A 19,810-nucleotide genomic window follows, 5' to 3' on the forward strand; every position below is an offset into this window, starting at 1 on the left:
GGGAGAGGTTCATAGTGATACCAGATAGAAATTTATATTTCAAATACTCTTTTTAATTCTACTCATTGGGGATAGGGCTGACTTCTTGTCATAGCTAATTAATTTTTCATTGTTTTTAACCCCATGATGTGACTGATGAACAGCCTCTACTGGGGTTAGAAGTATGACTCTGCTATGTGCTTTTCCATTGGTGTTGAATTTGGGCATTATTTTCAATCCAGCATTCATTTCACTACATGAATCTTTAAGCCATTTGTCCATTATTCCTTTAGCTAAAACTAGATCATATCATCTAGTTTCCTTAAGCACATGTATATGATCCTCTTAGAACAAAAACCCTCTCTTGATTCAATATCCTCTTCCAATTATCTCCCCATTTCTCTTTGCCCCTCTATATCTAAAGTCTCAAAATTTTGCTGTGCTCAGTTTCTCTTTTCCCATTATTTCTTGAACCCAGTCAGGCTTGAGTTTCCACCATTCCACCAAAATTACATTTTTCAAGGTCACCATTTAACTAGAGAAGCATTAGACACAGCAGCTGATCACTCCTTTCTTCTCTTTGCCTCTGTGCCAGCATTTTCTATTTATTTGTCTTTTACTTCACTGGCCACATCTTCTCATCTCTGTTACTAATTCTTCATTCTCTGCCCAATTTCTAAATATTGGAAGGCTCACACCCTCCAGTGGCTTTATTTTTCATTCAGAGAAAAAGCCAAAGTCTTCACAGTAACTTATAAGGTCCTATGTGATCAGTTATCCATCCCTCCAACTCTCTGACCTCATCTTCTCCTGTTCTCTCTCCAGTCACTTACATCCCTCCAGCCACACCAGTTCTCTAGACCAAGAGCACATCACATTTGCTTCTCCCCTACAGATTTTGCCCTGGCTCGTTCCTCTGACCGTGACATCCCACATCTAGATACTTGCATGGATTGCACACTCACCTTCATATCTCTGCTCCAAGATAAACTTTTCCCCCAAAATAATGGTCCTCCCCCTCACTCTCCCCAATCTCTATTCTTCTTACCCTGCACAACATTTGACACCTTCTGTCATACTGTGTATTTATTCTCTATTCATTTTTGTCTGTCTCCTATTAGAAAGGTAAGCTCTCTGACTTTGTGCGATTCACTCTTGTATCCCCAGGACCTAGAACAGTACCTGGCACATTGTAGTCTCTCAACAAATATTGAATGAATATGTTATGAGTGCAAGCACATGTGCTGATCCATATTTGAATATTAGTAAAGATAAATTTATTTCTTCCTACTTTTTCAATAAAACATAACAATTAATATAATTTCTATTATTTTACCCACCTGATTATCTTCATACTCCCAGATTATATGTAACTCACTTTAAAAATTATTGGTCAACAGAAGTGGTTCTCAGTCTTTGGGAGCATAAGAATTCTTAATGGAAACTGTTTAACTTTTGTTGTTATCTTAGGCTATCTTTTCTGTTCTCTATTGTGTTTTCCTAATTCCTTGAGTTAAATGCTTAACTCCTAAATTCAATTTTTCTTATTTTCTAATATAAGCATTTAAGGTACAAATTTCTCTCTAGGTAATGCATCATCTGCATGCCATAAGCCTCAGTGGCATACAATAAAAGTGGTATTTATTGTTCAGTTTGAAATATTTTCAGGTTTTCAGTATAATTCCTCTTTGATGTAGAAGTTTCTTTTTTACTTTTGTAATGAATATATATTTCATTACAAATGAATGGACAAAGGGCACCTGGGTGGCTCAGTTGGTTAAGCATCCGAATTCAGCTCAAGTCATGATCTCAGTTTGTGAGCTCGAGCCCCGCGTCGGGCTCTGTGCTGACAGCTCAGAGCCTGGAGCCTGCTTGAGATTCTGTGTCTCATTCTCTCTCTGCCCCTCCCCCACTCCTGCTCTGTCTCTATCTGTCTCTCAAAAATAAATAAAAATGTAAAAAAAATTGTTTTTAAATGAATGGACAAGCTAGAAGAGGGAACACTGCACACCCTGGGGTTTGGGTTTCTATCTTTTATTGATGATTGTTAACAAGGAGATGTAATATTTACTATTTGGGGCAAGGATGTCTTGGAAGCAGGGTTTCGGGTTTTTTATTCCTTATTCAGCCTACTTTGTCAACCACCTTGGGCCTGTCTGGTTTGATCCGGCTTTTTGTGACTTTGTTCTGGAGTACTGCCTGGACAGGCCTCTTACTTTCCTGATAACTGGGCATGACTTCTTTGCTGGCCTCCAGGTACCCTGTTAGAACCTAACTAACTGCCCCTAACATTCTCTCATTCACTTTGGGTGGGGTTTTTTTTGTTTTGCTTTTGTTTTTTTTTAATATTAAATATAATTTATTGTCACATTGGTTTCCATACAACACCCAGTGCCCATCCTAATAGGTGCCCTCCTCAATGCCCATCACCCACCTTCCCCTCTCCCCCACCACTCCTATCAACCCTCAGTTTGTTCTCAGTATCCAAGAGTCTGTTATGGTTTGCCTCCCTCCCTCTCTGTAACTTTTTTTTTCCCCTTCCCCTCCCCCATGGTCTTCTGTTAAGTTTCTCAGGATCGACATATGAGTAAAAACACATGGTATCTGTCTTTCTCTGCCTGAATTATTTCACTTAGCATAATACCCTCCAGTTCCATCCATGTTGCTGCAAATGGCCAGATTTCATTATTTCTCATTGCCAAGTAGTATTCCATTGTATATGTAAACCACATCTTTATCCATTTGTCAATTGATAGACATTTAGGCTCTTTCCATAATTTGGCTATTGTTGAGAGTGCTGCTATAAACGTTGGGGTACAAGTGCCCCTATGCATCAGTACTCCTGTATCCCTTGGGTAAATTCCTAGCAGTGCTATTGCTGGGTCATAGGGTAGGTCTATTTTTAATTTTTTGAGGAACCTCCACACTGTTTTCCAGAGTGGCTGTACCAGTTTGCATTCCCACCAACAGTGCAAGAGGGTTCCCGTTTCTCCACATCCTCTCCAGCATTTATAGTCTCCTGATTTGTTCATTTTAGCCACTTTGACTGGCACGAGGTGGTATCTCAGTGTGGTTGTGATTTGTATTTCCCTGATGAGGAGTGACGTTGAGCATCTTTTCATGTGTCTGTTGGCCATCTGGATGTCTTTAGAAAAGTGTCTATTCATGTCTTCTGCCCATTTCCTCACTGGATTATTTGTTCTTCGGGTGTGGAGTTTGGTGAGTTCCTTACAGATTTTGGATACTGGCCCTTTAGCCAATATGTCATTTGCAAATATCTTTTCCCATTCCGTCGGTTGCCTTTTAGTTCTGTCAATTGTTTCCTTTGCAGTGCAGAAGCTTTTATCTTGATGAGGTCCCAATAGTTCATTTTTACTTTTAATTCCCTTGTCTTTGGAGATGTGTCGAGTAAGAAATTGCTACGGCTGAGGTCAGAGAGATTTTTTCCTGCTTTCTCCTCTAGGGTTTTGATGGTTTCCTGTCTCACATTCAGGTCCTTCATCCATTTTGAGTTTATTTTTGTGAATGGTGTAAGAAAGTGGTCTAGTTTCATTCTTCTGCATGTTGCTGTCCAGTTCTCCCAGCACCATTTGTTAAAGAGACTGTCTTTTTTCCATTGGATATTCTTTCCTGCTTTATCAAAGATTAGTTGGCCATACTTTTGTGGGTCTAGTTCTGGGGTTTCTATTCTATGCCATTGGTCTATGTGTCTGTTTTTGTGCCAATACCATACTGTCTTGATGATTACAGCTTTGTAGTAGAGGCTAAAGTCTGGGATTGTGATGCCTCCCACTTTGGTTTTCTGCTTCACTATTACTTTGGCTATTCAGGGTCTTTTGTGGTTCCATACAAATTTTAGGATTGCTTGTTCTAGCTTTGAGAAGAATGCTGGTGCAATTTTGATTGGGAAGACATTGAATGTAGATTGCTTTGGGTAGTATTGACATTTTAACAATATTTATAGTTCCAATTTATGAGCATGGAATGTTTTTCCATTTCTTTGTGTCTTCTTCAATTTCCTTCATAAGATTTCTATAGTTTTCAGCATACAGATCTTTTACATCTTTGGTTAGGTCTATTCCTAGGTACCTTATGATTCTCGGTGCAATTGTGAATGGGATCAGTTTATTTCTGTTTTTGTTGCTTCATTATTGGTGTATAAAAATGCAACCGGTTTCTGTACGTTAATTTTGTATCCTGCGACTTTGCTGAATTCATGTATCAGTTCTAGTAGACTTTTGGTGGAGTCTGTCAGGTTTTCCATTAGAGTATCATGTCATCTGTGAAAAGTGAAAGTTTGACTTCATCTTTGGCAATTTTGATGCCTTTTATTTCATTTTGTTGTCTGATTGCTGATGCTAGAACTTCCAACCCTATGTTAAACAACAGTGGTGAGAGCGGACATCCCTGTCATGTTCCTGATCTCAGGGGGAAGCTCTCAGTTTTTCCCCATTGAGGATGATATTAGCTGTGGGCTTCTCATAAATGGCTTTTATGATGTTTAAGTATGTTCCTTCTATCCCGACTTTTTCGAGGGTTTTTATTAAGAAAGGATGCTGTATTTTGTCAAATGCTTTTTCTGCATCGATTCACAGGATCAAATGGTTTTTATCTTTAATTTTATTAATGTGATGTATCACATTGATTGACTTGCGAATGTTGAACCAGCCCTGCAGCCCGGGAATGAATCCCACTTGATTATGGTGAATAAATCTTTTTATATGCTTTTGGATTCGATTTGCTAGTATCTTGTTGAGAATTTTTGCATCCATATTCATCAGGAATATTGGCCTGTAGTTCTCTTTTTTTTGCTGGGTCTCTGTCTGGTTTGAGAATCAAAGTAATGCTGGCTTCATAGAATGAGTCTGGAAGTTTTCCTTCTCTTTCTATTTTTTGGAACAGCTTGAGAAGGATAGGTATTATCTCTGCTTTAAATGTCTGGTAGAATTCCCCAGGGAAGCTATCTGGTCCTGGACTCTTACTTGTTGGGAGATTTTTGATAAGTGATTCAGTTTCTTCACTAGTTATGGGTCTGTTCAAATTTTCTATTTCTTCTCATTTGAGTTTTGGTAGTGTGTGGGTGTTTAGGAATTTGTCCATATCTTCCAGGTTGTCCATTTTGTTGGCATATTATTTTCATAGTATTCCTTGATAATTGCTTGTATTTCTGAGGGATTGGTTGTAATAATTCCATTTTCATTCGTGATTTTATCTGTTTGGGTCTTCTCTCTTTTCATTTTGAGAAACCTGGCTAGAGGTTTATCAATTTTATTTATTTTTTCAAAAAAAACAACTCTTGGTTTCATTGATCTGCTCTACAGTTTTTTTAGATTCTATATGTTTTTTTCTGCTCTGATCTTTATTATTTCCCTTCTTCTGCTGGGTTTGGGTGTCTTTGCTGTTCTGCTTCTAGTTCCTTTAGGTGTGCTGTTAGATTTTGTATTTGGGATTTTTCTTGTTTCTTGAGATAGGTCTGGATTGCAATGTATTTTCCTCTTAGGACAGCCTTTGCTGCATCCCAAAGTGTTTGAATTGTTGTATTTTCATTTTCATTTGCTTCCATATATTTTTAAATTTCTTCTCTAATTGCCTGGTTGACCCATTCATTCTTTAGTAGGATGTTCTTTAACCTCCATGCTTTTGGAGGTTTACCAGACTTTTTCCTGGGGTTGATTCCAAGTTTGATAGCATTGTGACCTGAAAATATGCATGGTGTGATCTCAGTCCTTTTATATTTGTTGAGGGCTGTTTTGTGACCCAGTATGTGATCTATTTTGGAGAATGTTCCATGTGCACTAGAGAAGAAAGTATATTCTGTTGCTTTGGGATACAGAGTTCTAAATATATCTGTCAAGTCCATCTGGACCAATGTATCATTCACGGCCATTGTTTCTTTACTGATTCTCTGTCTAGATGATCTATCCGTTGTTGTAAGTGGAGTATTAAAGTCCCCTGCAATTATCACATTGTTATCAATAAGGTTGCTTATGTTTACGATTAATTGTTTTATATATTTGGGTGCTTCTGAATTCGGTGCATAAATTGTTACTCTCACTTTAGTGGGGCTTGGAGAGGAAGCAGAGATTTTTTTTTAAAGCCTATGTTCAGTCTCCCATGTCTAAGCACAAGGCCAATCAGAATGGCTGCCCTGTACTTCCACTTCCATTTCTTCACTTCCCATTCCGGCCTTAACACACCAAGCTCTAGTTTCTATGTCTCACACTCAGCTCAAACTACTTCGAAAGAGTCCCAGTGATCTGTGTTCATCTAGTTCAGTGGGCTTTTTTCAGCCTTCATCCTCTGAAACTCTCTGCAGCATTAGACACATGGAGCAAAGGACCCCTCTCTCTGACTGGGAAGCAAACTTTTTTACTTGCTCCACATCTTCAGCTCCTTAAATGTAAATTCTCCTCAATGTTCTGACTTTGTTGGGCTTTTTTCCCACCATTCCGTGAATACCAGGCCCAACATGCCCCTCAAAGCAAGTTTGAGCTGGGAAAAAGGAGAAGGTTTCACCTGAAATGAAGATCAGAGTTTGAATGATTACACAGAACTGGACTTTGTACTGGCTGTTACATGACTGTTGCTGGGAGTAAAAATCTTAAATTTTTGTTTTTGGTCTAATTGAAGAATGATTGAAAAGTTATGACACTTGCCCAGATTTCTGTCCAAAGGTCAAGGAAAAATGAGATGTCAGAAAGGTTTTAATAAAGTTTACTGAAAAGCATATTAGGTAGAAAGACTTCCAGAGCTTATGCAAAATTTTTGCATGGTTTTAATTGATTGGTTTTTATTTGTTTTTATGACAGGATTTAAAGATTGTTCAATTTGTTTCTGCCCTCACTGGCTGTTATTGCAGCTGGAAAAACACTGAGAAAGAGAGGGGGACTTGTTGCTGGGAGCTGGTGAGACAGGGACAAGACACTCATCCTCTAGACAGGCCAATTAGGGGACAGAGAGAGCAATGACTTTCCACAATGCTTTCCACAATTTTTGACCCAGCTGATCTGTTCCCAGCTCTCAACAGATTTCCTCTGGATTCCTGCAGGTCTAATTGGCCTCCTGCCTGTCTGATCTTATTTCTAAGATCTTCCCCAAAAGGAAATTTGCTTCCTTGCTTAAAGTGGCTCCCTCAGGACCTGCTCTCTTATCCTCCACCACCCTCTCATTCTATTCTCTAGCCTTGAACAAGCCTGGTGTTCTCTTTATTACAGTCCTACCTGAAGTGCCTGCCCACCACCCCCTCTGCCAGAGGACCAGTGCACAGCACCCTCAGACTACAGCCCAGAAAACAGGAATTTCTGGAAATGTTTTGGAGCCTCCTAGTCAGGACAGAACACTATACTAATGGCATCCCCAGCCAATATCTGTCAGAGCAATTGTCAGGTTTCCCTGTCTCTCTTTGGATTGGACAGAGAGTTTTATTCTTCTGGTCCTAGCCTTAGGCCATTCTCTGGCACAGAGTGGTGCTTGCTAACCCATTTATTGAGTTAACTAATAATCTGTCTTCCAAGCTTCAGACACACACCTATATCCCTTTTCCACAAAGTATGTCCTTTAGATGCTTCATACTCAACTGGTCCCAAACCAAATTCATAAACGCATCATTATACCTCCTTACTATCAGCTTCAAAACCTAGGAGCCACCCTCAATCCCTACATGGAGTAAATTGTCCAATCTCGTTGCTTTGCTTGCTTGAGTGTCTTTCCAAACCATTCTCATACTCCACTCCTGCTACCTCTCTCTTACCAGTATCCTGACCAGTGACCACCTCATTTGAAGCATACAAAACCTCATGTGTCCATCAGTTGGGCCTACTCATGATTCCCTAAGTACATTCTGCACTATCCCTCCTGTCTTTTGCTAGCACCAGCTCTCTGCTAGCAGCTGTCTTTGCTTACCTTGCTCAAATGCTACCACATCCACGAGGCCTTTTTAAATCCCCCCAGAAAGACTAACTCTCTTCCACTTTGTTCTCCAAGAGTACTGTATTGTATTTGTACCACTGTTATATCAATTACCACAGTCTTCCTTGTACCCCAGTTATTATGTGTATTTCTGTCTTATTGCCTAGATATCAAGCACTTGGAAGACAGAGTTCATGTTCATCTTGGAGAAACTTTACACACAGTAGGGGTTTAACAAATGGTTTTGCATTTATTAATAAAATTAACCAATTTCATTTAAAATTCACCAGTTCATTCCACGAGACTATATTTATCACCAATTTTGTTAGTTTTTAACATGACTTGTGAGATTCATTGATTTCTTCAAAGACAAAATTTTATGTTGGCTTTAGGATAATAATAGCTCCATTGATTGCATACCTGTCAACCATTATATGTATATAATCTCTAATCCTTGCAATAGCCTTGCAAAATAGAAGATATTGTCCCTATTGTACAGATGAGGAAATGCACATTCTGTGAGGGTCAGTAACTTACCCATGGGCATATAACTAAGTCCTCCAGCTAGAGCTAGAAGTCACCTTTGTGATTCTGTAAGCCGCTATACCACATCGCCCTCATCCATACTGTAGGATAGGGGAGTCTCTTTTGTTTCTTTCCTTCACTTAATCATCTTCAAAAAAGATTTTAGTTTGTTAGTGTTTGTTTTGTGTTTTACAGCTTCCTTCGACATCACACATACCTCAAAAGGATCTGCTAGACAACAAGTGCCTAACTGAAAAATACACACATCTCTCCTGCAATAAAGTCTTCTGTCAACCATGGCAGAAATGCATCGATGGGACCTGTGTCTGTAAACTCCCTTATCAGTGCCCAAAGAATGGTAGCAGAGTGTGTTCAACTAATGGGAAAAGCTACCTAACTTACTGTCAGCAGAAGAGTTTTGAATGTCTTCAGCCAAGGGCAAAGTTTTTAAATAATGGAACATGCATAGCTGAAGGTAGGAAAGCCCTGGTTGAGTCTGTGATATAAGAAAGAAATTGTTTACCATACTGTCTACTAGAAGATAATTTTGCTACGAAATGTTATGATGACAATTCAGAATTCCTCCCTAGACCCTTAACTGTAATGGGGGTGACAACTAAAGAAAATAGGGTCACCAGAATATAGCCAGCCTTTGAGTTCACAGCACAAGGCCCTGAAGCTGGTCCTTCCCCTCAGTGCCTGTGCCACTCTCTGCTGCACAGCCCTTCAAAATTATCCCCACCCTCACTTCTACTTGGCTAACAGGACTATTCCCAGAGTCATTGAGTTGGTTCAGAACACAGTGAAAAAGTCTTTATATAAGATTGATATTGATATGGAGCTGTGCCTGTGGACCTCCAGATCAAATAATTTCTTCTAGTGTCCCTCCCACCAGCCTCTACCCCTAAGGAGCCCCAAGCCCATTGGCCCTGATCTAAGGGGAGCTCAGGCTACTGCTGACCTAGGACATACTCTAGCAAACTTGGCACTTCAGATGAAAGAGCTTGTCTACACTCCATCCAGGCTTCTAATGCACTGAGGAGGCTGTGATGCTGATACGTAGATTGCTGGAGTGGTTAAGGTTAGGAATCTCACTGTCAGTTTTAGTTGCAAGCCCCTCCACCCCACCTTGGTTATTGACAAGCTATGTAACTGTCAGACCCCATTTTCCACGTCAGTAAAATGTGAATAACACCAGTTCCTAACTCCTAAGACTTTCATGAAGATTAAATAAAATGATGTATGTAAAAGCTCTTCACACAGTGTTTGAAACACAAAAAGAGCTCATGAAATTTTAACTAGTAGAGCAAACCTCAGCCTTATATTCTAATATCAATTATCACAGACACTTCATGAATTTATAGAAAAATACTCAAAACATTCCTTGTAAAGTCACCAGGACATATGCCAGCACACAGTTGCCTAAATATCTGTGTGATGCTGGGCTAAGATATTGAGGCACTGTGGAGTAGGAGAAGAAAGCTCCCTATTTGACCCCATCTCTATTGCCTGTTGGGAAGGAGGGAAGCAATAATGGAGATTATTTTGTCAGTGGCAGACTTTTGTTCTCTTGAGGCATTAAATGCCTTAAATATATGAGAACACCTAAATTTTTTTTTACATTTCAATTATTTGTTTGGCTTACTTTTAAGAGCACAGACTTGGGAGTGAGATCAATATAGTTCCATCAGATTCCTGGCTTCCCCACTTGAGCAAGTAAGTTAACCTCATGTATAAAAGTGGAGGCATTTAGGTTCCTCATGTAAAAATATCATTGTAGTCTTCACAGGGTTGATGTGAGGATTTCATAATAGTCTGTATAACTGGGTAGTATAGCCACTGATACATAATAGACCCTGGTAAAACAATTACAGACTATTATTTGCTAAAATCTTCATGGTGTTCAAAGTTAATTTGAAATTACATTTTTTGTTTATTTTAAAGGCTTTTAATCAAGAGGAGAAAAGGTGAATGCCTAAATATTGCTCATTCTTTTGGGTGTGGGTGTGTGTGTGTGTTTAATTTTAGGAGAATTTAGTGTTTCCTTAAAGTATGGAACTACCACTTCTGAGGGAATTGTTGAAGTAAAACTTGTAGACCAAGATAAGAAAATGTTCATATGTAAAAAAGCCTGGAGCATAGTGGAGGCTAATGTGGCCTGTCTTGAACTTGGATTTCAACAGTAAGTGCTTGTGTCACTGGATTTTCCCAGGGTTGGTTTGGTTTTATTGTTCCAATTATTTGTTGTTTGATTACCCAGTCTTTCTGTGCCTTAATTTCCTCATATGTCACCTGAGAGTATGAACTACCTGCCTCACAGCATTGTTATGAGGATTAGATATGTTCATGTCTTGACTAGCACTTAGAACACTGCTGAACACAGATCACCTGTAAGTTTGTTGGAAGTTTCTGGATACGAATCTTTTGCAGTTTCAGATAGCTATAAACATGTTCATTACTGTATATCTCTACTTGTCTATAATTATCCCCACTTTTTCATACCTAATATTGTTTATCTATGTCTTCTCTCTCTTTTTCTTGGTCAACCTTGAAGAGATTTGTCTATTTGATAGTGGTTTTTATTTGTATATTTTATACATAAATTGTCTCTTGTTACTTTACTCTCACTTCATTAACTTTTGTTGTTATCTTTGGCTCTCTCTCTTCTGTTCTCTATTGTATTTTCCTAATTCCTTGAGTTAAATGCTTAACTCCTAAATTTTCAATTTTTCTTATTTTCTAATATAAGCATTTAAGGTACAAATTTCTCTCTAGGTAATGCATCATCTGCATGCCATAAGCCTCAGTGGCATACAATAAAAGTGGTATTTATTGTTCAGTTTGAAATATTTTCAGGTTTTCAGTATAATTCCTCTTTGATGTAGAAGTTTCTTTTTTACTTTTGTAATGAATATATATTTCATTACAAATGAATGGACAGAGGGCACCTGGGTGCTCAGTTGGTTAAGCATCCGACTTCAGCTCAAGTCATGATCTCAGTTTGTGAGTTCGAGCCCCACATTGGGAACAATTGAATGTTCTGGAAGAATAGTTTACTATAACTCATCATCTCTAGGATATTGAGTCATAGAGGTAGCCTCTTACCTGCACAAATTCTGAACAAATTAGAAAGTCCAAGCAATGGTATATAGATGCCAAAAATCACGTTAATACTGTCAAGGCTAAATTGAGGATATAGCTTAATATAAAAACAAAATGAACCTGCTAGAATAGAACCATTTTAACTTCCCAAATTCTAAGCAATAATAGGGCTAACCAGGTAAGCCTTCTAGCATGAGGCAGGTGAAGAGGCCCCCAAAAGGAAAGATGGAAAACATGAGCTACTTGTCTGATTTATAATTCCAAAATTCCCTGATCAATTATCCTACTCCTTTTCCTTGAGCAAAAAGGAATTAAGAGATGAAGAGAGGCCAAGAATGATACATCTTAGGTTGGAAGGAAACATCAGGAGTGTGGAAGGATTCCTCCTTAACAAGAAACAGGAGGGGAAACTAATATTTGCTGAGTGCTTACCAGGTTTGAACTTTGGCTAGTCAGTTTAAATTGATTGTTTTAATTAATCTTTATAAAACTTGCTGAGATTGTCATATTCTCTTTTACAGGTGAAGATACTGAGCCTCAGAGAATTTAAGCATCTTGCTCAATGTATCCTATGTAGAAAATTAGAGGAAATTACTTTAGTTCCTTACCTCCTATAGTGAGGTTATAAGTGAAAAGTATAAATTATTCTACCTTAATGTTTCATTTATTCTATTTGCAGAGGTGCTTTTGAGGTTCAAAAAAGTTTTGAAGTTCCTGAAGATCTCCATGTAAATTCTACCGAATGTCTGCATGTGCATTGTCGAGGATTAGAGACTAGTTTGGCTGAATGCACTTTTATTAAGAAACGAACTAAAAATTACCAGGATTTAGCTGGTGTGGTATGTTACACACAGAATACAGGTTGGTAGAGTGCTTGCTGAAACCTCAAAACTTCCTTTAGAATTGTTTATTCCATACCATGACTGTAGTAAACAGATGATGGATACTCAGTTGCAGCAATAGAGGCAAAATCATTTTGGAGGCTTTAGAGCCTAAATTGGTGCTTTTCCTTTTTGCCACAAAAATGTGCCTTTTTGTACTCAAATACTCCTATATAGGAAGCAAAGTTGCCTGACTCCTCTTTGCTTCCTGAAACATCTGGATTAAAGTTAATATAACAAACCTAAGTAACTCAAACGTCAGAAGAAACCTCATCTTCTTTGAGAGGTCCAGCCTACACACTTCAAAATGCCTTTAAAATATCTAAGTGACCACATCTATGCCTCAGTCTCAAGGCAGTCACTGCCACTTTTCTCTTCCATCCTGACATTGGAATATTTTAGTATTATGTATGGTTTAAAGACTAAAGGCTTTTTTGGTGCTAAAAAAAAAAGAAAAGAAAAGAAAAAAAGGACTATCAAAGTGTAAATGGCACTGCCCAAGCAAGTCATGGGATGGAAGTGAGGATTCATGGAACAGCATTAAAGGAATGGGTGAACACCAGTGCTTGCTGATGTTAGCGAGGGCTCTTGATCCCTGAGCCTCCTTCTCCAATGCCAGTGAGTACAGACCTCCACCATAAATACTGACTTTCAGAGATAATTAAAGGGCCTCCATAAACCCACTCTGACATTTATTTTCTTTATTTACCGTATATATATTATGTTGATGCTACCAATACATTAAATCCTTTTTGATTTGATGCCCGACTTTATCTTAAAGTCCCCATTATGCCAAGTGTGATAAAGATGTCACCTAGAACTCCATAAATAAATTTCACAAAGATCATTCCTAATTTACAGTTTCTTCAGCAAATGACTCCTTTCGTTGTGTGAATGGGAAATATATTCCTCAAAAGAAAACCTGTAATGGTGTCAATGACTGTGGAGACCAAAGTGATGAGCTGTGCTGTAAAGGTAGTAGGAGAAACTTTACTTTTGAATTTAAGATTCTATCCCACTCGACTTAAAGTAAGAAAAAATAAAAATAAAAACCTCTTCTATTTATGTTTGCATAGGATGCCGAGGCAAAAGTTTCCTTTGTAAATCCGGTGTTTGTATTCCAAATAAGTATAAGTGCAATGGTGAGCTGGACTGCATTACAGGAGAAGATGAAATTGGTTGTAAAGGTAATTGAAAGTTTTGTGGTTACACTTTTCCATTATTTGATCCAGGGATTCTGCAACTTCCTTTTAGGTATATTTTAATCTTAAGTGAGTACAGACGAGTGTTAGCAGTAAGGGTACTACTGAGAGTGGGCATGTGAAGAACTATGGGATGTTCTTCTCTCATATTTTCATTTATTAAATATTTATTGGTTATTTCAGAACTTTTTATTAGAAAAGTTCCCACATAACAAAAATCGACAGATTATTAGAATGAACCAATATGTGCCTATCTCTCAGCTTCAACAATTACCAGTATTTTGCCAGTCTTGTTCAGCTTGAGTATTTTAAAGCACATTTGAGATATTATGTCACTTCACTATATACATCTCTAATGATACACTTTACACGTACATAATATACTCTCATTAGTACACGTAAAAATAATAATATCCTAACACTGCTTAATAACAGCCCATGTTCACGTTTTCCCAACTGTCTCAAAAATGTCTTTTTAGAACAATGTGTTTGAATCAGCGTCCAAAAGAATCTAACATTGTGTTTGATTATTAAATTTTTAAAGTCTCTTTTATTCTTTAAGTGTTAACTCACCTGGAAACACAACGATCCATTATCTTCGGGACACAGCAAAAGCAGTCCTAGGAGGGATGTTTATACCAATACAGGCCTATCTCAAGAAATAAGAAAAATCCCAAATAAACAATCTAACATTAAACCTAAAGAAACTAGAAAAGGAAGGAAAAAAAATCCCAAAGATAGTAAAAGGAAGGAAATATAAGGATTAGAGCAGAAATGAATGATATAGAGACTAAAGAAAAAAAATAGAAAATGCCAATGAAACCAAGTGTTGTTTGTTTGAAAAGATAAACAAAATTGATAAATCTTCAGCCAGGGTCATTGAGAAAAAAAGAAAGAGGAGTCAAATAAATAAAATCAGAAATGAAAAAGGAGAAGTAACTGGCACCACAGAAATACAAAAGCTTTTATAAGAGGCTACTATGAAAATGATAAGCAACAAACTGGACAATTTAAAAGAAATTGATACATTCTTAGAAACATACAATGTTCCAAAACTGAATCAGGAAGAAATAGAAAATCTGGACAGACTGATTACTAGTGATGTAAAGAACTGGTAATCATAAAAAGTCCCAACAAACAAAGTTTCAGGACCAAATAGTTTCACAGGTTAATTCTACCAAACATTTAAAGAAGAGTTAATACCTATTCTCAAACTATTCCAAAAAATAGAAGAGGAAGGAAAACTTCCAAGTTTGTTCCATAAAGCCAGCATTACCCTGATACCAAAACCAGACAGACACTACCAAAAAAAGGAAACTACACATCAATATCCCTAAAGAACATAGATGCAAAAATCCTCAACAAAATATTAATAAACCAAATTCAACAAAACATTAAAAGAATCATTCATGATCAAGTGAGATTTATTCCAAGGATGCAAGAATGATTCAATGTCCTCAAATCAATCAATGTGATGCATCACGTTAACAAAACAAAGGATAAAAACATATAATCATCACAATAGATTCAAAATAAGAATTTGCCAAAATTCAATATCCATTCATGATAAAAACTCTCAATAAGGTGGGTTTAGAGGGAACATACCTCAACATAATAAAGGCCATATATGACAAACCCACGAGTAACATCATACTCAATGGTGAAAAGATGAAAGCTTTTCCTCTAAGATCAGGAATAAGACAAAGATGTCCACTCTTGCCACTTCTGTTCAGCATAGTACTTAAGTCCTAGTCCTAACCATCAGACAAGGAAGGAAGGGAGGGAGGGAGGAAGGAAGGGAGGCAGGGAGAGAGGAAGGGAGGGCATCCTAATTTGTATGGAAAAAACAAAACTGTCAAACTTTGCAAATGACATGATACTTTACATAGGAAACCCTAAAGACTACCAAAAAACTATTAGAGCTAATAAATGAATTCACTAAAATTGCAGAATACAGAGTTAACATTCAGATATCAGTTGTGTTTCTATATACTAATAATAAACTACCAGAAAAAGAAATTAAGATAATAATTCCACTTATAATTACACCAAGAAGAATAAAATACCTAGAAGTATTTATTTTATTAACCAAGGAAGTGAAATATTTATACTCTGAAAACGATATGACATTGATGAAAGAAAATGGAAGTCAGACATCACAATGACTCTAAACCCATATCTTTCTATAATAACACTGAATGTAAATGGATTAAATGTGCCAACTAAAAGACATAGGGTATCAGAATGGATAAAAAAACAAGACCCATCTATTTGCTGTCTACAAGAGACTCATTTTAGATCTGAGGACACCTTTAGATTGAGAGTGAGGGGATGGAGAACTATTTATCATGCTACTGGAAGCCAAAAGAAAGCTGGAGTAGCCATACTTATATCAGACAAACTAGACTTTAAATTAAAGGCTGTAACAAGAGATGAAGAAGGGCATTATATAATAATCACAGGGTCTATCCACCAGGAAGAGCTAACTATTATAAATGTCTATGCGCCAAATACCCGAGCCCCCAGATATATAAAACAATTACTCATAAACATAAGCAACCTTATTGATAAGAATGTGGTCATTGCAGGGGACTTTAACACCCCACTTACAGAAATGGATAGATCATCTAGACACACAGTCAATAAAGAAACAAGGGCCCTGAATGATACATTGGATCAGATGGACTTGACAGATGTATTTAGAACTCTGCATCCCAAAGCAACAGAATATACTTTCTTCTCGAGTGCACATGGAACATTCTCCAAGATAGATCATATACTGGGTCACAAAACAGCCCTTCATAAGTTTACAAGAATTGAAATTATACCATGCATACTTTCAGACCACAATGCTATGAAGCTTGAAATCAACCACAGGAAAAAGTCTGGAAAACCTCCAAAAGCATGGAGGTTAAAGAACACCCTACTAACGAATGAGTGGGTCAACCAGGCAATTAGAGAAGAAATTAAAATATACATGGAAACAAACGAAAATGAAAATACAACAATCCAAACGCTTTGGGATGCAGCGAAGGCAGTCCTGAGAGGAAAATACATTGCAATCCAGGCCTATCTCAAGAAACAAGAAAAATCCCAAATACAAAATCTAACAGCACACCTAAAGGAAATAGAAGCAGAACAGCAAAGGCAGCCTAAACCCAGCAGAAGAAGAGAAATAATAAAGATCAGAGCAGAAATAAACAATATAGAATCTAAAAAAACTGTAGAGCAGATCAACGAAACCAAGAGTTGGTTTTTTGAAAAAATAAACAAAATTGACAAACCTCTAGCCAGGCTTCTCAAAAAGAAAAGGGAGATGACCCAAATAGATAAAATCATGAATGAAAATGGAATGATTACAACCAATCCCTCAGAGATACAAACAATTATCAGGGAATACTATGAAAAATTATATGCCAGCAAATTGGACAACCTGGAAGAAATGGACAAATTTCTAAACACCCACACTCTTCCAAAACTCAATCGGGAGGAAATAGAAAGCTTGAACAGACCCATAACCAGCGAAGAAATTGAATCGGTTATCAAAAATCTCCCAACAAATAAGAGTCCAGGACCAGACGGCTTCCCAGGGGAGTTCTACCAGACATTTAAAGCAGAGATAATACCTATCCTTCTCAAGCTATTCCAAGAAATAGAAAGGGAAGGAAAACTTCCAGACTCATTCTATGAAGCCAGTATTACTTTGATTCCTAAACCAGACAGAGACCCAGTAAAAAAAGAGAACTACAGGCCAATATCCCTGATGAATATGGATGCAAAAATTCTTAATAAGATACTAGCAAATCGAATTCAACAGCATATAAAAAGAATTATTCACCATGATCAAGTGGGATTCATTCCTGGGATGCAGGGCTGGTTCAACATTCGCAAATCGATCAACGTGATACATCACATTAACAAAAAAAAAAAGAAGAACCATATGATCCTGTCAATCGATGCAGAAAAGGCCTTTGACAAAATCCAGCACCCTTTCTTAATAAAAACCCTTGAGAAAGTCGGGATAGAAGGAACATACTTAAAGATCATAAAGGCCATTTATGAAAAGCCCACAGCTAACATCATCCTCAACGGGGAAAAACTGAGAGCTTTTTCCCTGAGATCAGGAACACGACAGGGATGCCCACTGTCACCGCTGTTGTTTAATATAGTGCTGGAAGTTCTAGCATCAGCAATCAGACAACAAAAGGAAATCAAAGGCATCAAAATTGGCAAAGATGAAGTCAAGCTTTCGCTTTTTGCAGATGACATGATATTATACATGGAAAATCCGATAGACTCCACCAAAAGTCTGCTAGAACTGATCCATGAATTCAGCAAAGTTGCAGGATACAAAATCAATGTGCAGAAATCAGTTGCATTCTTATACACTAACAATGAAGCAACAGAAAGACAAATGAAGAAACTGATCCCATTCACAATTGCACCAAGAAGCATAAAATACCTAGGAATAAATCTAACCAAAGATGTAAAAGATCTGTATGCTGAAAACTATAGAAAGCTTATGCAGGTAATTGAAGAAGATATAAAGAAATGGAAAGACATTCCCTGCTCATGGATTGGAAGAATAAATATTGTCAAAATGTCAATACTACCCAAAGCTATCTACACATTCAATGCAATCCCAATCAAAATTGCACCAGCATTCTTCTCGAAACTAGAACAAGCAATCCTAAAATTCATATGGAACCACAAAAGGCCCCGAATAGCCAAAGTAATTTTGAAGAAGAAGACCAAAGCAGGAGGCATCACAATCCCAGACTTTAGCCTCTCCTACAAAGCTGTCATCATCAAGACAGCATGGTATTGGCATAAAAACAGACACATAGACCAATGGAATAGAATAGAAACCCCAGAACTAGACCCACAAACGTATGGCCAACTCATCTTTGACAAAGCAGGAAAGAACATCCAATGGAAAAAAGACAGTCTCTTTAACAAATGGTGCTGGGAGAACTGGACAGCAACATGCAGAAGGTTGAAACTAGACCACTTTCTCACACCATTCACAAAAATAAACTCAAAATGGATAAAGGACCTGAATGTGAGACAGGAAACCATCAAAACCTTAGAGGAGAAAGCAGGAAAAGACCTCTCTGACCTCAGCCGTAGCAATCTCTTACTCGGCACATCCCCAAAGGCAAGGGAATTAAAAGCAAAAGTGAATTACTGGGACCTTATGAAGATAAAAAGCTTCTGCACAGCAAAGGAAACAACCAACAAAACTAAAAGGCAACCAACGGAATGGGAAAAGATATTTGCAAATGACACATCGGACAAAGGGCTAGTATCCAAAATCTATAAAGAGCTCATCAAACTCCACACCCGAAAAACAAATAACCCAGTGAAGAAATGGGCAGAAAACATGAATAGACACTTCTCTAAAGAAGACACCCGGATGGCCAACAGGCACATGAAAAGATGTTCAACGTCGCTCCTTATCAGGGAAATACAAATCAAAACCACACTCAGATACCACCTCACGCCAGTCAGAGTGGCCAAAATGAAGAAATCAGGAGACTATAGATGCTGGAGAGGATGTGGAGAAACAGGAACCCTCTTGCACTGTTGGTGGGAATGCAAATTGGTGCAGCCGCTCTGGAAAGCAGTGTGGAGGTTCCTCAGAAAATTAAAAATAGACCTACCCTATGACCCAGCAATAGCACTGCTAGGAATTTATCCAAGGGATACAGGAGTACTGATGCATAGGGGCACCTGTACCCCAATGTTTATAGCGGCACTCTCAACAATAGCCAAATTATGGAAAGAGCCTAAATGTCCATCAACTGATGAATGGATAAAGAAATTGTGGTTTATATACACAATGGAATACTACGTGGCAATGAGAAAAAATGAAATATGGCCTTTTGTAGCAACATGGATGGAACTGGAGAGTGTGATGCTAAGTGAAATAAGCCATACAGAGAAAGACAGATACCATATGGTTTCACTCCTATGTGGATCCTGAGAAACATAACAGAAACCCATGGGGGAGGGGAAGGGAAAAAAAAAAAAAAAAAAAAGAGGTTAGAGTGGGAGAGAGCCAAAGCATAAGAGACTGTTAAAGACTGAGAACAAACTGAGGGTTGATGGGGGGTGGGAGGGAGGGCAGGGTGGGTGATGGGTATTGAGGAGGGAACCTTTTGGGATGAGCACTGGGTGTTGTATGGAAACCAATTTGACAGTAAATTTCAT

The 19,810-nt window shown here is 37.9% G+C and overlaps 1 protein-coding gene across 8 annotated transcripts in view; it reads left to right on the plus strand.

Moving 5' to 3' along the window:
* The window catches only part of CFI (complement factor I), a 90,585-nt gene that overhangs the window by 48,570 nt on the left and 22,205 nt on the right, over nucleotides 1-19,810 (plus strand). For all 8 annotated transcript variants that reach the window (XM_042935692.1, XM_042935697.1, XM_042935689.1 and 5 more), the window contains 5 exons: nucleotides 8,608-8,887; nucleotides 10,441-10,594; nucleotides 12,194-12,375; nucleotides 13,257-13,370; nucleotides 13,472-13,582. In XM_042935692.1, the coding sequence (XP_042791626.1) occupies nucleotides 8,608-8,887; nucleotides 10,441-10,594; nucleotides 12,194-12,375; nucleotides 13,257-13,370; nucleotides 13,472-13,582 (841 nt within the window). The remainder of the gene's footprint in view (nucleotides 1-8,607; nucleotides 8,888-10,440; nucleotides 10,595-12,193; nucleotides 12,376-13,256; nucleotides 13,371-13,471; nucleotides 13,583-19,810) is intronic.

Source organism: Panthera leo, chromosome B1 (assembly GCF_018350215.1).
Source record: "Panthera leo isolate Ple1 chromosome B1, P.leo_Ple1_pat1.1, whole genome shotgun sequence".
Classification (NCBI taxonomy): domain Eukaryota; kingdom Metazoa; phylum Chordata; class Mammalia; order Carnivora; family Felidae; genus Panthera; species Panthera leo.